The sequence below is a fragment of the Hylobates moloch genome, unplaced genomic scaffold (assembly GCF_009828535.3).
Source record: "Hylobates moloch isolate HMO894 unplaced genomic scaffold, HMol_V3 SCAFFOLD_20, whole genome shotgun sequence".
NCBI classification, from domain to species: Eukaryota; Metazoa; Chordata; class Mammalia; order Primates; family Hylobatidae; genus Hylobates; species Hylobates moloch.
Window position 1 is genome coordinate 44,441,911 of NW_026652295.1, and position 12,764 is coordinate 44,454,674.

At 37.1% G+C, this 12,764-nt stretch overlaps 1 protein-coding gene across 1 annotated transcript; it reads left to right on the forward strand.

Annotated features, from left to right (window-relative positions):
* The first annotated feature begins 169 nt into the window (after positions 1–169).
* ENPP4 (ectonucleotide pyrophosphatase/phosphodiesterase 4) lies at positions 170–11,767 on the forward strand. Its single transcript, XM_032140745.2, has 4 exons — positions 170–367; positions 7,717–8,575; positions 9,205–9,375; positions 11,275–11,767. The coding sequence occupies exons 2-4, from the start codon at positions 7,741–7,743 to the stop codon at positions 11,637–11,639; spliced, it is 1,371 nt and encodes a 456-aa protein (XP_031996636.1). The 5' UTR covers positions 170–367; positions 7,717–7,740; the 3' UTR covers positions 11,640–11,767.
* Positions 11,768–12,764: the final 997 nt, after the last annotated feature.

Below are 12,764 nucleotides of genomic sequence, written 5' to 3' on the forward strand. Positions count from 1 at the left end.
TCTACTCTTAGGTCCAATTCGACCCCGCCAAGCACCTGTCTAACCAATCGGAAAGAAAGTTACATTCAACGCTGGCTCTAGCATCCAATCCAAGGACGTGTTTCAGACTCTGCTGCCCGGTCCCAGTCAGCCGCGAGCTGGCGCCTTAGACGCTCTGGCAGCTGCGCACACTCGGAGCGCCCCGAGCGGCGCAGATGAGGAGGTTGGGGCTGTGCCCCGCGGCGCGGCGCCCGCCACTGCGCAGGCGCCTCAGGAAGAGCTCGGCCTCGCCCCTCTTCCTCCAGGTCCGCCTTCCCCGCAACTTCCCACCAGTGCTAGGTGCCGCGAGCGCCGAGTTCCGCGCGTTGGAAAGAAGCGACGGCGGCTGGTGAGTACGCGCCTCGCGCGCTCGGCGTTCTTGGGGGCAATGTCACCCCCTCCCCAGCCCACTAGGGGCTTTGAAAATAGAGATGGTGAGACCAGACACTCTAACCCACTCTTCCCCACTACACACACATCCCCTGGGGCGCGGCGGGGACGTCCACGAAGGGACTCAAAGAGCCAAGGAGGTGGCGGGCCGAGGCGGAGGCCAGGAAGGGAAGAGGAAAGAAAATTTAGCAGGTGCTGGGGAAGGAAACCTGTGGTGTTAAGTGTGAAGGGAGGGAAGTCAGCTGAACGGTAGTGGAGGAACCTAAGGTGGGTCTGGGGTAAAAATGAGGGGAGCTGGGGCGGGGTCGCCAGGCTTTTGGTTTTAAAGGAGAACCACCCATGGCATCGACATCCGTCTGTCTGAATATTAGATTAGAGTTTATGTTAATTATAGATAATGATATTTAAGAACTAATTTCCTAGCAAACAAGCCAACCAAACAATAAAAGGTACATTTAAGTGCCTTTTTAAAGGGCTGGATTAAAAGCACGTAAGAACTTAAAAACAATGCTTCCTTTTCTTATCACAACCACCCTATGAGATCATAGCATTCCCATTTTACAGATGACGAAAGTCAGGCTCAGAGAAGTGAAGGGACGCGTCCAACCAAGATTGTACAACTAGGGACAGGCAGATTCAGGTTTACACCAGATCTGACTCCAGAAGGGCTTTGCTTAATCAGGCAATCTGGTGGACCCAAGTCTGAAGGAAGATTTGCCAACTACTGTGAAATATCAACTGCTGGTTTCAGTATTTTGGTCTTTTATTTCTTCTTTTTTCCCCTCAGAGATTGTTTCAATCTATTTTAAGGAAATTAAGAGGCCTGCTGCACTTGTGCATCTTCCCCCCACCTCCACTTAAATTAGTTACAGGATATAATTTGGAAGAAATTTTGATGAAACGACAAGGAGTAATGGAGGGAGGTATTTTACTATGTAGAAAGTAAGATAAGTGTGTTTTGAAGATGCTAGAAAACTTTGTGTATGCCAGAAATTTCTGTGTATTTTACAAAATTGGAGAATAATTTAGAATCCTACAATTTTTAAGACGAAGGATTTTTTTTAGGGAGTATATTTTTTTCCTTAGACTATAAGAAGGCAACTGATAATAATCTAAAGGTAACTGCTTTATTTATAGACATAAATAAAGTTTTTAAAGGTGTATTGAGAGTTTCCTTGTATTACAGAGCAGATGGCATGCTAATAGTGACAAATATCTTTCACCATATCCTGTAACGGTTTATACACTCTTGGCTTCACATGGGCTAAGAATGCCAGTGAGAGTTCCCTGCATTCCATCCAGGGAAGAACGTCTTCCCAGAGAAGTTAGAAGGTAGTTTGTCGCCTGAAGACTAACTCATACTTCCAGTTGTTGTGCGGTTATTTGGTTGCAGTCCAGAGAGGTCTGCTTTTTTTCTTCTTTGACATCTTTTTGGTGTGAAAAATTACAGAATTTCTCTCAATATTTTGTAATATAACAGTTTCATTCCCTGCAAACTTTATTTTCATTCCTTGGAAACTGCTGGAGAACTTCTCATTTTTGGTTTGTCTGTAGCTTAACACTCCCTATTAGAATGAGACAGAGTGTGGTAGACATGGATCCAGCACTGCTAATAAAAGGTGTTCTGTCAGGAAGAGTTCTGTTAATAGTTTGGAGATTATTACCAGACTTGTTAACTTGATATTACTGGACTTGTAAACTTATTGAGGACATGAAATTAAACACAGTAAAGCAACTGATTGCTTTCTGAGCCTGGCTAATCACTGGACTTTAACTTCATCATATGCAAAGTCATATGCAAGGTCATCATATGCGAGGAGATGAGACTAAATTATTCCTAATGTATTTTATAGTTTCACAATAATATTCTGCCTATCATAGTACAGTCTTGTTTTTTTTCCCAACAGCTTTGTAACTAGAATGATAAAGGGAAACTAATTTTGAGGGCCTGTTCTGTAACCTTTACACATCCCCATTTTACACACAAGGAAACAGAAGCCAAGAAAAGTTGGATCTACCCAAGATCACCTGTCTACTAATTGTGAGCTCAGGTTCTGGGACCCTTCTGACTTCAGTCTATAGTCTTTCCACTTTGTCTGTACTACTAATCCTGAGAACAAGGACTGGGACGCTTGGATCCCAGCAGTGTGCTGAGGAATTACTGAGCCACAGGATTAACAGCGTGTGTTCCTGGAGCGTCCTTTTAACTCAAGATCTGAGGAAGAAGCATTTTGATTTGTGTTTTGTGGGAGAGGACGGACACAGGTTTTTGGTCTGTTTTGCACATGGAAAGTGGTAAAAAACTTTCACATTAAAACACTCAAGTCTGTATTATGGAGTATAAAATTCACTTTTTTTGAGGTAAAATGAGATCAAAAATGTTTCCTGTTTTGTGGCAGGACATTTAAGTTACAATTTCACTTCCCTCTGCTCTTTTTTAAAAAAATAATATTTTATTGAGATATAAATCACACACCATTCAATTTACTCATTTAAAGAGTACAGCTTTATGGAGCTGTGCAACTTTCATCACAATCAATTTGAAAACATTTTCATAACCCCAAAAATAAACTTATACCTACTGGCATTTACTACCCATTTCTCCCCCAACCCCTAGCCCTAGATAGTTACTATAGTTACTTTTAGTCTGTATAGATTTGCCTGTTCTAGACATTTTATCTAAGTGGAATCATACAATAAGTGATTTTTTGTGACTGCATTCTTACATTTAGCATATTTATCCAGGTTATAAAATGTGTCAGCACTTCCTTTTTGTGTCAAATAATATTTTATTATATGGATATATTATATTTTATCCATTCATAAGTTAGTGCACATTGAGATGTTTCCACTTGATTCTTACAAATAATGCTGCTGTGATCATTTGTGTACAAGTTTTTGTGTGGACATATGTTTTCATTTCTCTTGGGCACATACCTAATAGTAGAATTGCTGGGTTATATGGTAGCCCTATGTTTAACCCTTTGAAGACTGCCAGAATATTTTCCAAAGTGGCTGTACCATTTCACATTTCCAGTAGCAGTTTATAAATGTTTCAATTTCTCTATCGACACTTGTTATCTATTTTATTTACTCATCCTTCTGGGTGTGAAGTGGTATCTTACTGTGAGTTTGATTGCATTTCTCTGATGACTAATGCTGTTGAGCATCTTTTCATGTGCTAATTTGTCATCTGTGTCTTCTTTGGAGAAATATCTTTTTCAGCTCATGCTCATTTTTTAACTGGATTATCTGACTTTTTATTATTGAGTTGTAGCAATTCTTTATATAGTCTAGATACAAATCTCTTCAGATATATGATTTGCAAATATTTTCTTCCATTCTCTGGGTTGTCTTTTCACTTTCTTGATGGTATTCTTTGAAGCACGAGACTTTTTAATTTTGAAGTCCAGTTTATTTCTCTTTTTTGGTCACTTGTGCTCTTGGTGTGGTATCTAAGAAGGCTCTGTTGAACCCAGGGTTACAAAAATTTACTCCTACATTTACTCCTACGTTTTCTTTTAAGAGCTTTACAGTTTTAGCTCTTAATCTAGGTCTGTGATCTACTTTGAATGAATTTTTGTATATGGTATGAGGCAGGGCTCCAATTTCTTTTGCATGTGGATATCCAGTTGTCCCTCTACCATTTGTTGAATTGTCTTGGCACCCCTCTACTCTTAGAGGTAAATCTACTGGAAAATTTTTAGACATACTATGATATTCCATTTGTAGTAATTTCTCTAACAGCTTAGCTTTAAAAATAATACATTATGGTGTATGAATCTCAAACACACTGTTACAAATATGTACTCATAAACTTATGAGTATTTTTCCCCGTGAGAAGATACTGTGCCACCTATTTGCTGATTTAAGTCTATTCTGTTATTTGGTGTTGTAGAACAAAATTGATTAAAGTATAAACCCTGTCTTTATTTTTCTAGATGACAGCCTGATTTATTATTGTGGTTATTTATGCTCCTGTTTTGATTATTATATATTTGAAAAGTGTAAGTTCTTTGTCCCCTAATACATGGCACATACATATACTTTTGTGTTATGGAATTAGTGATAGTAGATATTTGTTGAATGATTTTTTACAAAATGACCCAGGGGTCTGCTGAGCCAACCTTCATATGTAGGAACTAATTTTAGGATATTCTGGAAATGCAAACTAACACTGAAGAGCTATTATAGGCCACCAAGATGAATAATGATTATACTTTACATGTTGTTGTAATACATTTCAGAAAGACCGTGATAGTGAAGTATGGTGAATGGAAATTCAAGTTGGCAGTTATTTCTGTATTTATTTCACAGTAATTTGCATGCAAGTTGGACCTGGATATTGGAGGGGCTTGAATGTGAGACTGAGGCATTTGGGCTTTTTGTATAGGCAGGGGGACCTTTGATTATATTTTAAATTAAGGGAACATGAACAGAGCTGTGCCCAGAGAGACTGAGTAGGCAGCAGATGTGAGGTAAGAAAGTCGAAGGTGGTTGAGGTAGAAAGGTGAATTAAGAGACAAAAGTACTCTGGACAAGAGGTATTGAGGACTAAAAAAATATAGCAGTAGTAGGGATGGATGAGTGGGTAGCTGTTAAAAATGCTTGTTTTAAATGCAGGTTTCTGGTCTCTACTATGGGCTGACTGAATTAGAATCTCCCTAGTTATAGTGACTTGACAGCTGCACTTTTAACAAGCTCCCTTCAGTGATTCTTATGTCTGATGTGCTGTATTAGATGATACGAAGATAGAATTGACTAGACTGGCAACTGATCATATACTCAGGAGATATCTTTGTGACTGAGAGAATGGTGAAGCTGTTTTAAAGGGTTGGGAACTAAGGAAGGGGGAAAAGATTTGGAGGTATAGAGAATGCATTCCATCTGACACATATCAGATTGGATTTGGCAGCAGAACAGCTGTGCAGTGGGATAGGACTGGTTGGGAATATAAAATAGTTACACAGGGAAAGAGCCAGAGCAGTAAATAGTGTTTTTCAAAAAGTAAATTTATGAGGATGTTTTCCCTGTGAGAAGATACTGTGCCACCTATTTGCTGATTTAAAAGTCTACTCTGTTATTGGAAAGAAATATTTGGATATGGGGAACTATACCCAGAGAGAAACCAGGGAATCTACTCAATCCAAGCTTTCATGGAGACCTGCATGCCCTTGACACAAGTTCTAAAATTGTAGCAACCCACATGATATGGTCATCTGATTGAACTCAGTTAAAACTCTCTGAGGGAGGAGTTAAGTCATACATAAACACTGTGTTGGGGGCATAAAATATTGAATGAAAGGGAAAGTACCATTGTCTAGATTCTTGATAACTGAAATTGCTGTGCTATGACTAGGGCTGTGTCTGTGGAAATATCCATATGCCTCCTCTGCCACTCATTAGGTTTGTTACTCTGTCCTTTGGAGAGGTGGTTTTGTTACTCTACATTATTTTTGGTTATTAGGGAGCACCAGGAGCAAATGTTCCATGCACCACATTCAGAAGGCAACCTGTCTCAGATTAAAATAGTAGAGATTTTCTAGACCCCAAGATCCTCATAAATCAGATTCTGTGCCTTTGGTCTTCCTAATTTTAAGTCACTTTTTAAGAGGATCACAGCCTCTGTCAGTAAGTATTTGACCACAAGTACGCAGATCCTCCAGGTGGCATGTTTGAAAGAAAGAGAGAAAGTATTTCCAGTCTACTTGAGAGAATACACAATAAATGACTCCTGAACTTCATAATCATATTAGTTAACTTGCTGCTCTTCATACCTGGGACCTCAACATGCATACCCATTACCACGTTCAGGGTCTTCTTAATCTGAAATAATGCATTCACTTGTTGCATTCTAACTGCAATCCCAGATCTTTGTAACTTTCACTAAAAGTTACTCTTAACTAATCTTAATTAGTTCTTTGACTTCACCAGAACCTCTAGTTGAGAAACTTCTCTACTTCTCACTTACATCTGTCAGTTTCAGCTTAGATGCTGCAGCCCAAATTTCAGCTGCTCTTTAGTTAGCATCTTCAACTTCCTTTGTCTTCCTTCAGTTTCTGTCAGAATTTCAAATCCAGGTAGGATCAGCTGCCTGTTTTGTTCATGCCTGTGCCAGGTTTACTGAGTTGCTAGAGAAAACCAGTCAAGTGTGTCACTATGAAAATTCATGACAGCTGTCAACATTGACTCCAGTTCTACTGTTTACTCACACTTTCTCCCATCCTCCACATTAACAATTTCAGACATTCTTTCTGTTCCTCAAACCTATGAACCTTTTACCATTCTACTCCCTCTCAATAATTGACCCTACCTCCGGCAACCCTCTTCACCTCCAGCCCTCAAATCTGTCAGCTCCCCTACCTTTGCTCCTTCCCTCCTGTTACAATGGAAGAGCATCCTGTCCATCTAAAGTGAATCATTTTACCTAAATCACATGTCCTATCTTCTTAGAGACCAAAGAAGATAGAGACCGAAGGCAGGGAGATTTACTAGGGAATTTACTAGGGAAAAGCTGTTTTTGTCATCAGTGAAATGATTTTTTAAAAAGAACAAAAAATCAGAGATAGCTTTAAGCCTAGGGTATTAGTGAAAATAGTTGTTGATAGCAAAAAGGAAGTTTAAGAGGGATGTGGTAATAAAACTCATTTCAATAGCTGTTGGATTTCTTCATAAGTTACTGGAGCATCCATGTCCCTGTAGGCTTTGTATGTTTGTTAATCAACTTCATGTGACTATTGGGGCACATACAGACTGATGGGGGCTTTTTTCTCAATAGCATTTATTTCTTATTCCTCCTTTTTTATAGCAATATTTTCAACAAGAACTGGCAATAAGCCAATATGGTAGAATTTCCACCAATTATTTCTGTGGGTTAAAGCAACTATAAAGTACAATTTATTAAACTGGAAAAATAATCATCACCTCTGGAGCCTCTGAAAGCTTGGCATTAACTTTATGTTATACAAAAGAATCATTTTAGTGTCTGCATCTATTTTTATTAAGCCTTTAGAAGAATTTCTAATGCGGCAAATGAGCTGACAGCCTAGAAGGAGGTATTGATGTGGAGTATAAAAATGGCCCATATGAAAGAGAGTAGGGCATGTATATAAATAGGAAATTGGACAAGACAATTTTTATTTTTTCCAATTTTAGCTTTTAGTTATTTTTAAATAAATGGTATTATTTAAGTTAATATAGGTAAAGCTGGCATATAAATGTTGGTCTCTTCTCCTGTGGGCTAAAATTCTAAAACTTAACCCAAATGAAATAGCATTACTACTTATGAATTGTATTTTTACATTTTAGGAACCCTGATCACTGTCCTTCAACATGTTCATTATGAAGTTATTAGTAATACTTTTGTTTTCTGGACTTATAACTGGTTGTAGAAGTGACTCTTCCTCTAGTTTGCCACCTAAGTTACTACTAGTATCCTTTGATGGATTCAGAGCTGATTATCTGAAGAACTATGAATTTCCTCATCTCCAGAATTTTATCAAAGAAGGTGTCTTGGTAGAGCATGTTAAAAATGTTTTTATCACAAAAACATTTCCAAACCACTACAGTATTGTGACAGGCTTGTATGAAGAAAGCCATGGCATTGTGGCTAATTCCATGTATGATGCAGTCACAAAGAAACATTTTTCTGACTCTAATGACAAGGATCCTTTTTGGTGGAATGAGGCAGTACCTATTTGGGTGACCAATCAGCTTCAGGAAAACAGATCAAGTGCTGCTGCTATGTGGCCTGGTACTGATGTGCCCATTCACAATACCATCTCTTCCTATTTTATGAATTACAACTCCTCAGTGTCATTTGAGGAAAGACTAAATAATATTACTATATGGCTAAACAATTCGAACCCACCAGTCACCTTTGCAGCACTCTATTGGGAAGAACCAGATGCAAGTGGCCACAAATATGGACCTGAAGATAAAGAAAACATGAGCAGAGTGTTGAAAAAAATAGATGATCTTATCGGTGACTTAGTCCAAAAACTCAAGATGTTAGGGCTGTGGGAAAATCTTAATGTGATCATTACAAGTGATCATGGGATGACCCAGTGTTCTCAGGACAGACTGATAAACTTGGATTTCTGCATCGACCATTCATACTACACTCTTATAGATTTGAGCCCAGTTGCTGCAATACTTCCCAAAATAAGTAAGTAAACATTCAGCTGAGGGACACTATTATTTGAATGGGGCAATTGATTGAGGGGGGTGGATTGTATAAAAGAATGAAGCTCTAGCTTTTTGTAGTTTAGAACCATGTACTCAGTGGGATTATATGTTTTTTTCCTCTTATTTACAAGTTGAGAGCAGTCGGCTTATGGTTTAGTTATATGGCTTATGGTTTAGTTTCAAAGTATTTCTTTGCTTTTGATATATCTAATTATTTGCACTAGAAAAAGGAAATTTTTATCCTTAAATGTCTTAGATTTTAGTGTGTGATATTTAGTGGTGATAGTGTGAGATATTTCTTCTACTGATCATAGAAGTAGTAGTTAGTAGTAACATGTAATTAGTTTATGTTTACTTAGGAATATACACCTGAAAAATGTCCCCTTTCTATAAAAGTCCACCACAGTAATCCACGAAGTGAAACAGATTTGTTAATGTTTGAGAAAGGTGTGTGTTTGTGTGTATCAGTCCCCAACACTGTCACATTATTATTGCTCTGTTTTTTTAAGAAGTGATTTAATAGATGACATTATCTATAATTTGCTTCCAGTTATTCTAGTTAGACATATTTTTTCCTTATCAATCATACTTGTTTCCTTTTTTTCTCAGATAGAACAGAGGTTTATAACAAACTGAAAAACTGTAGCCCTCATATGAATGTTTATCTCAAAGAAGACATTCCTAACAGATTTTATTACCAACATAATGATCGAATTCAGCCCATTATTTTGGTTGCCGATGAAGGCTGGGCAATTGTGCTAAATGAATCATCACAAAAATGTAAGTATTTAGTTGAGATATTTCTATTGTATCCTAGGAATAAATCATACCTTGTGATACTGTTGTGTTAAGAGGGTACTTCGATTTAAAGAAGTTCACACAGAATAATTAGTTCAATTTTCAACCAGATAATTCCCAGGTCTTCATTTAATAGCAATTTACAGTAATCACAATTTCACCTTTAAATTAGAAAGTAAATTTAAGAGTGAAGGCATAGTCCTACTTTCTTTCCAAAACTGCAATTACTGTCAGTAATTTTCAAGATTCATTCTCTTGATTTATACAAAATAAAAGAGAGAAGTAAAGAAACAGTAAAAGGGGAGAGTTTAGCTAATCCTTGTTCTTGTGTGTGTTAAAAAAAAATTCGTCTGAGTAACCCTAAGTCTTCCTCAGTGACAACATCATTTACCTGAATGCTACAGCTATTTAGAACACTGGGCAAGAACCGGAAAGTCACCAAACCAAAAAAAAAAATCCACCAAGTGAACAAAATAGATACATCAAAATCTCTCCTAAAAAATGCATAGGGGAGAGTTACAGGTCTTGCCTCAAACTGAAGCTTATTTATCCATATTTCATATTCAATTCAAGTGCTTTTTTTAAAATCTAATTTTGTGATCTATAGTAGGGGTCAGCAAACTTTTTTAGTAAAGGGCCAGATAGAAAATAGTTTTGGCTTTATGGGCCAGCTGGTCTCTGTCTCAGCTACTCAACTCTGCCTTTATTGTGTGAAAGCAGCCATAGACAACCTGTAAACAAATTGAAGTGGTGTGCTTCAGTGAAACTCTGTTTACAAAAAGGATGGAGGGCTAACCTTCGCTATGGGCTGTAGTTTACAGTTCCCTGATATATAGCAATTTAGAAGTATCAGGCAAGCATAGGACAGACTCAGGATCAATGAAGTTTGTATATTTACATCAATGTTATGTTGCATATTCGTTGTTGAAAACTGAAAGTATAGAAAAGCATAGGAAAGAGCAAAAACTATCCATAATCCCTCAGTACAGATTTATAGGCCAATGTTAATTGGGGGCATTTCCCCCCATCCAGTCTTTTTTCTTATATATATATGTGTGTGTGTGTGTGTGTGTGTGTGTGTGTGTGTGTGTGTGTGTGTGTGTGTTTTAATATTATTGAAATCTTACTATCTATATATTCTGCTTTTTGTCATATTGGTTATTTTTATGATGAAATATTTCAAACATACCACCAAAGAATAATATAACAAATATCAATATACTCATCACCCAGTCACCTGTACTTAATATGAAAGTGGGAGCTTATTAAATACAACTGGTGTATGTTAAATGGCAACATTTGTTAAAATAAAGGTAAAAATTGGAAATTTATTATTGGAGTTGTATTAGGGACTATCAACATGCTTTTCTTTAAGTCTAACTTTTACTGGGATAGATTCACCAGATTAGACAACACATTCAATGCAAGATCCCTCCTGTAACAATTGAGGTAGGTTAGGCTGCAGATTTTCTTTTTCTCCATTTGTTGGCTTTACTCACTTCTGCTCTTCCCAGTTACACAGAACCCTCAGCCTGACCACTGTCTTTATAACTGGTACTGTTTGCAGTGAGCTTTTGCAAACAGTGCTGAGATTGACAGGTGAAGTAATCCGTACTAGGGCTGAAAAGTACATCAGGTTGAGAAGTGGTGGTAAAGTCTGAGGGTATGACCAGTTGGGAAAAGGGGCATGTGTGTCTGTTTGTGTGTGTGTATGTGTGAGAGACAGAGAGAGGGAAATAGGGAACATAGCTGAGTTTAAGAAATAGAAATTTTTATTTCTAGTCCCTTTCTGAAAGAATTGAATATTTATATACTAGAAGCAAGTTATTTTGTCCTAAAAAGTCTGATCTTATTTACTGATGTTGTTTTGTTCTTTTTCAGTAGGTGACCATGGTTATGATAATTCTTTGCCTAGTATGCATCCATTTCTAGCTGCCCACGGACCTGCATTTCACAGAGGCTACAAGCATAGCACAATTAACATTGTGGATATTTATCCAATGATGTGCCACATCCTGGGATTAAAACCACATCCCAATAATGGGACCTTTGGTCATACTAAGTGCTTGTTAGTTGACCAGTGGTGCATTAATCTCCCAGAAGCCATCGCAATTGTTATCGGTTCACTCTTGGTGTTAACCATGCTAACATGCCTCATAATAATCATGCAGAATAGACTTTCTGTACCTCGTCCATTTTCTCGACTTCAGCTACAAGATGATGATGATGATCCTTTAATTGGGTGACATGTGCTAGGGCTTATACAAAGTGTCTTTGATTAATCACAAAACTAAGAATACATCCAAAGAATAGTGTAACTATGAAAAAGAATACTTTGAAAGACAAAGAACTTAAACTAAGCATGTTAAAATTATTATTTTGTTTTCCTTGTGTTTTGTTTTGGTGCATTTGCTAATAAGATAACCCTGACCATAGTAAAATTGTTAGTAAATCTTAGGTAACATCTTCTGTTAGGAAATCATTAGGTAACATCAGTCCTAACTAGAAATACTAAAAATGGCTTTTGAGAAAAATACTTCCTCTGCTTGTATTTTGCAATGAAGATGTGATACATCTTTAAATGAAAATATACCAAAATTTAGTAGGCATGTTTTTCTAATAAATTTATATATTTGTAAAGAAAACAACAGAAATCTTTATGCAATTTGTGAATTTTGTATATTAGGGAGGAAAAGCTTCCTATATTTTTATATTTACCTTTAATTAGTTTGTATCTCAAGTACCCTCTTGAGGTAGGAAATGCTCTGTGATGGTAAATAAAATTGGAGCAGACAGAAAAGATATAGCAAATGAAGAAATATTTTAAGGAAACCTATTTGAAAAAAAAACAAAGACCATTTGATAAAAGCCTGAGTTGTCACCATTACGTCTTAAGCTGTTAGTCTTAAAGATTATTGTTAAAAAATTCAGAAGAAAAGAGAGACAAGTGCTTTTCTCTCTATCTATGCTTAATGCCTTTATGTAAGTTACTTATTGTTTGTGTGTGCCTGTGCAAGTGTGTTTGTGTGTGGTTGTGTGGACATTATGTGACTTACTATATAAGGAGGTCAGAGATGGACTGTGGCCAGGCTTCCACATTCCTGAAGCACACAGATCTCAGGAAAGGTTATTTTTGCACTTCATATTTGTTTACTTTCTCCTAACTCACAAGTTAAAATCATAACTTAATTTCATTAACTTTTATCATTTAACTCACTCATGTTTGTTGTAACCTGAGGTATCCAAATGCTGCAGAAAAATTTATGACCCAAATACAAATCTCAATTTGACTGGGACAGAATGAGGAATGGAGATTTTTGTATTTATCTTTGGGACTTTATGCCTTACATTTTAGGCTATAGAATAGTTAA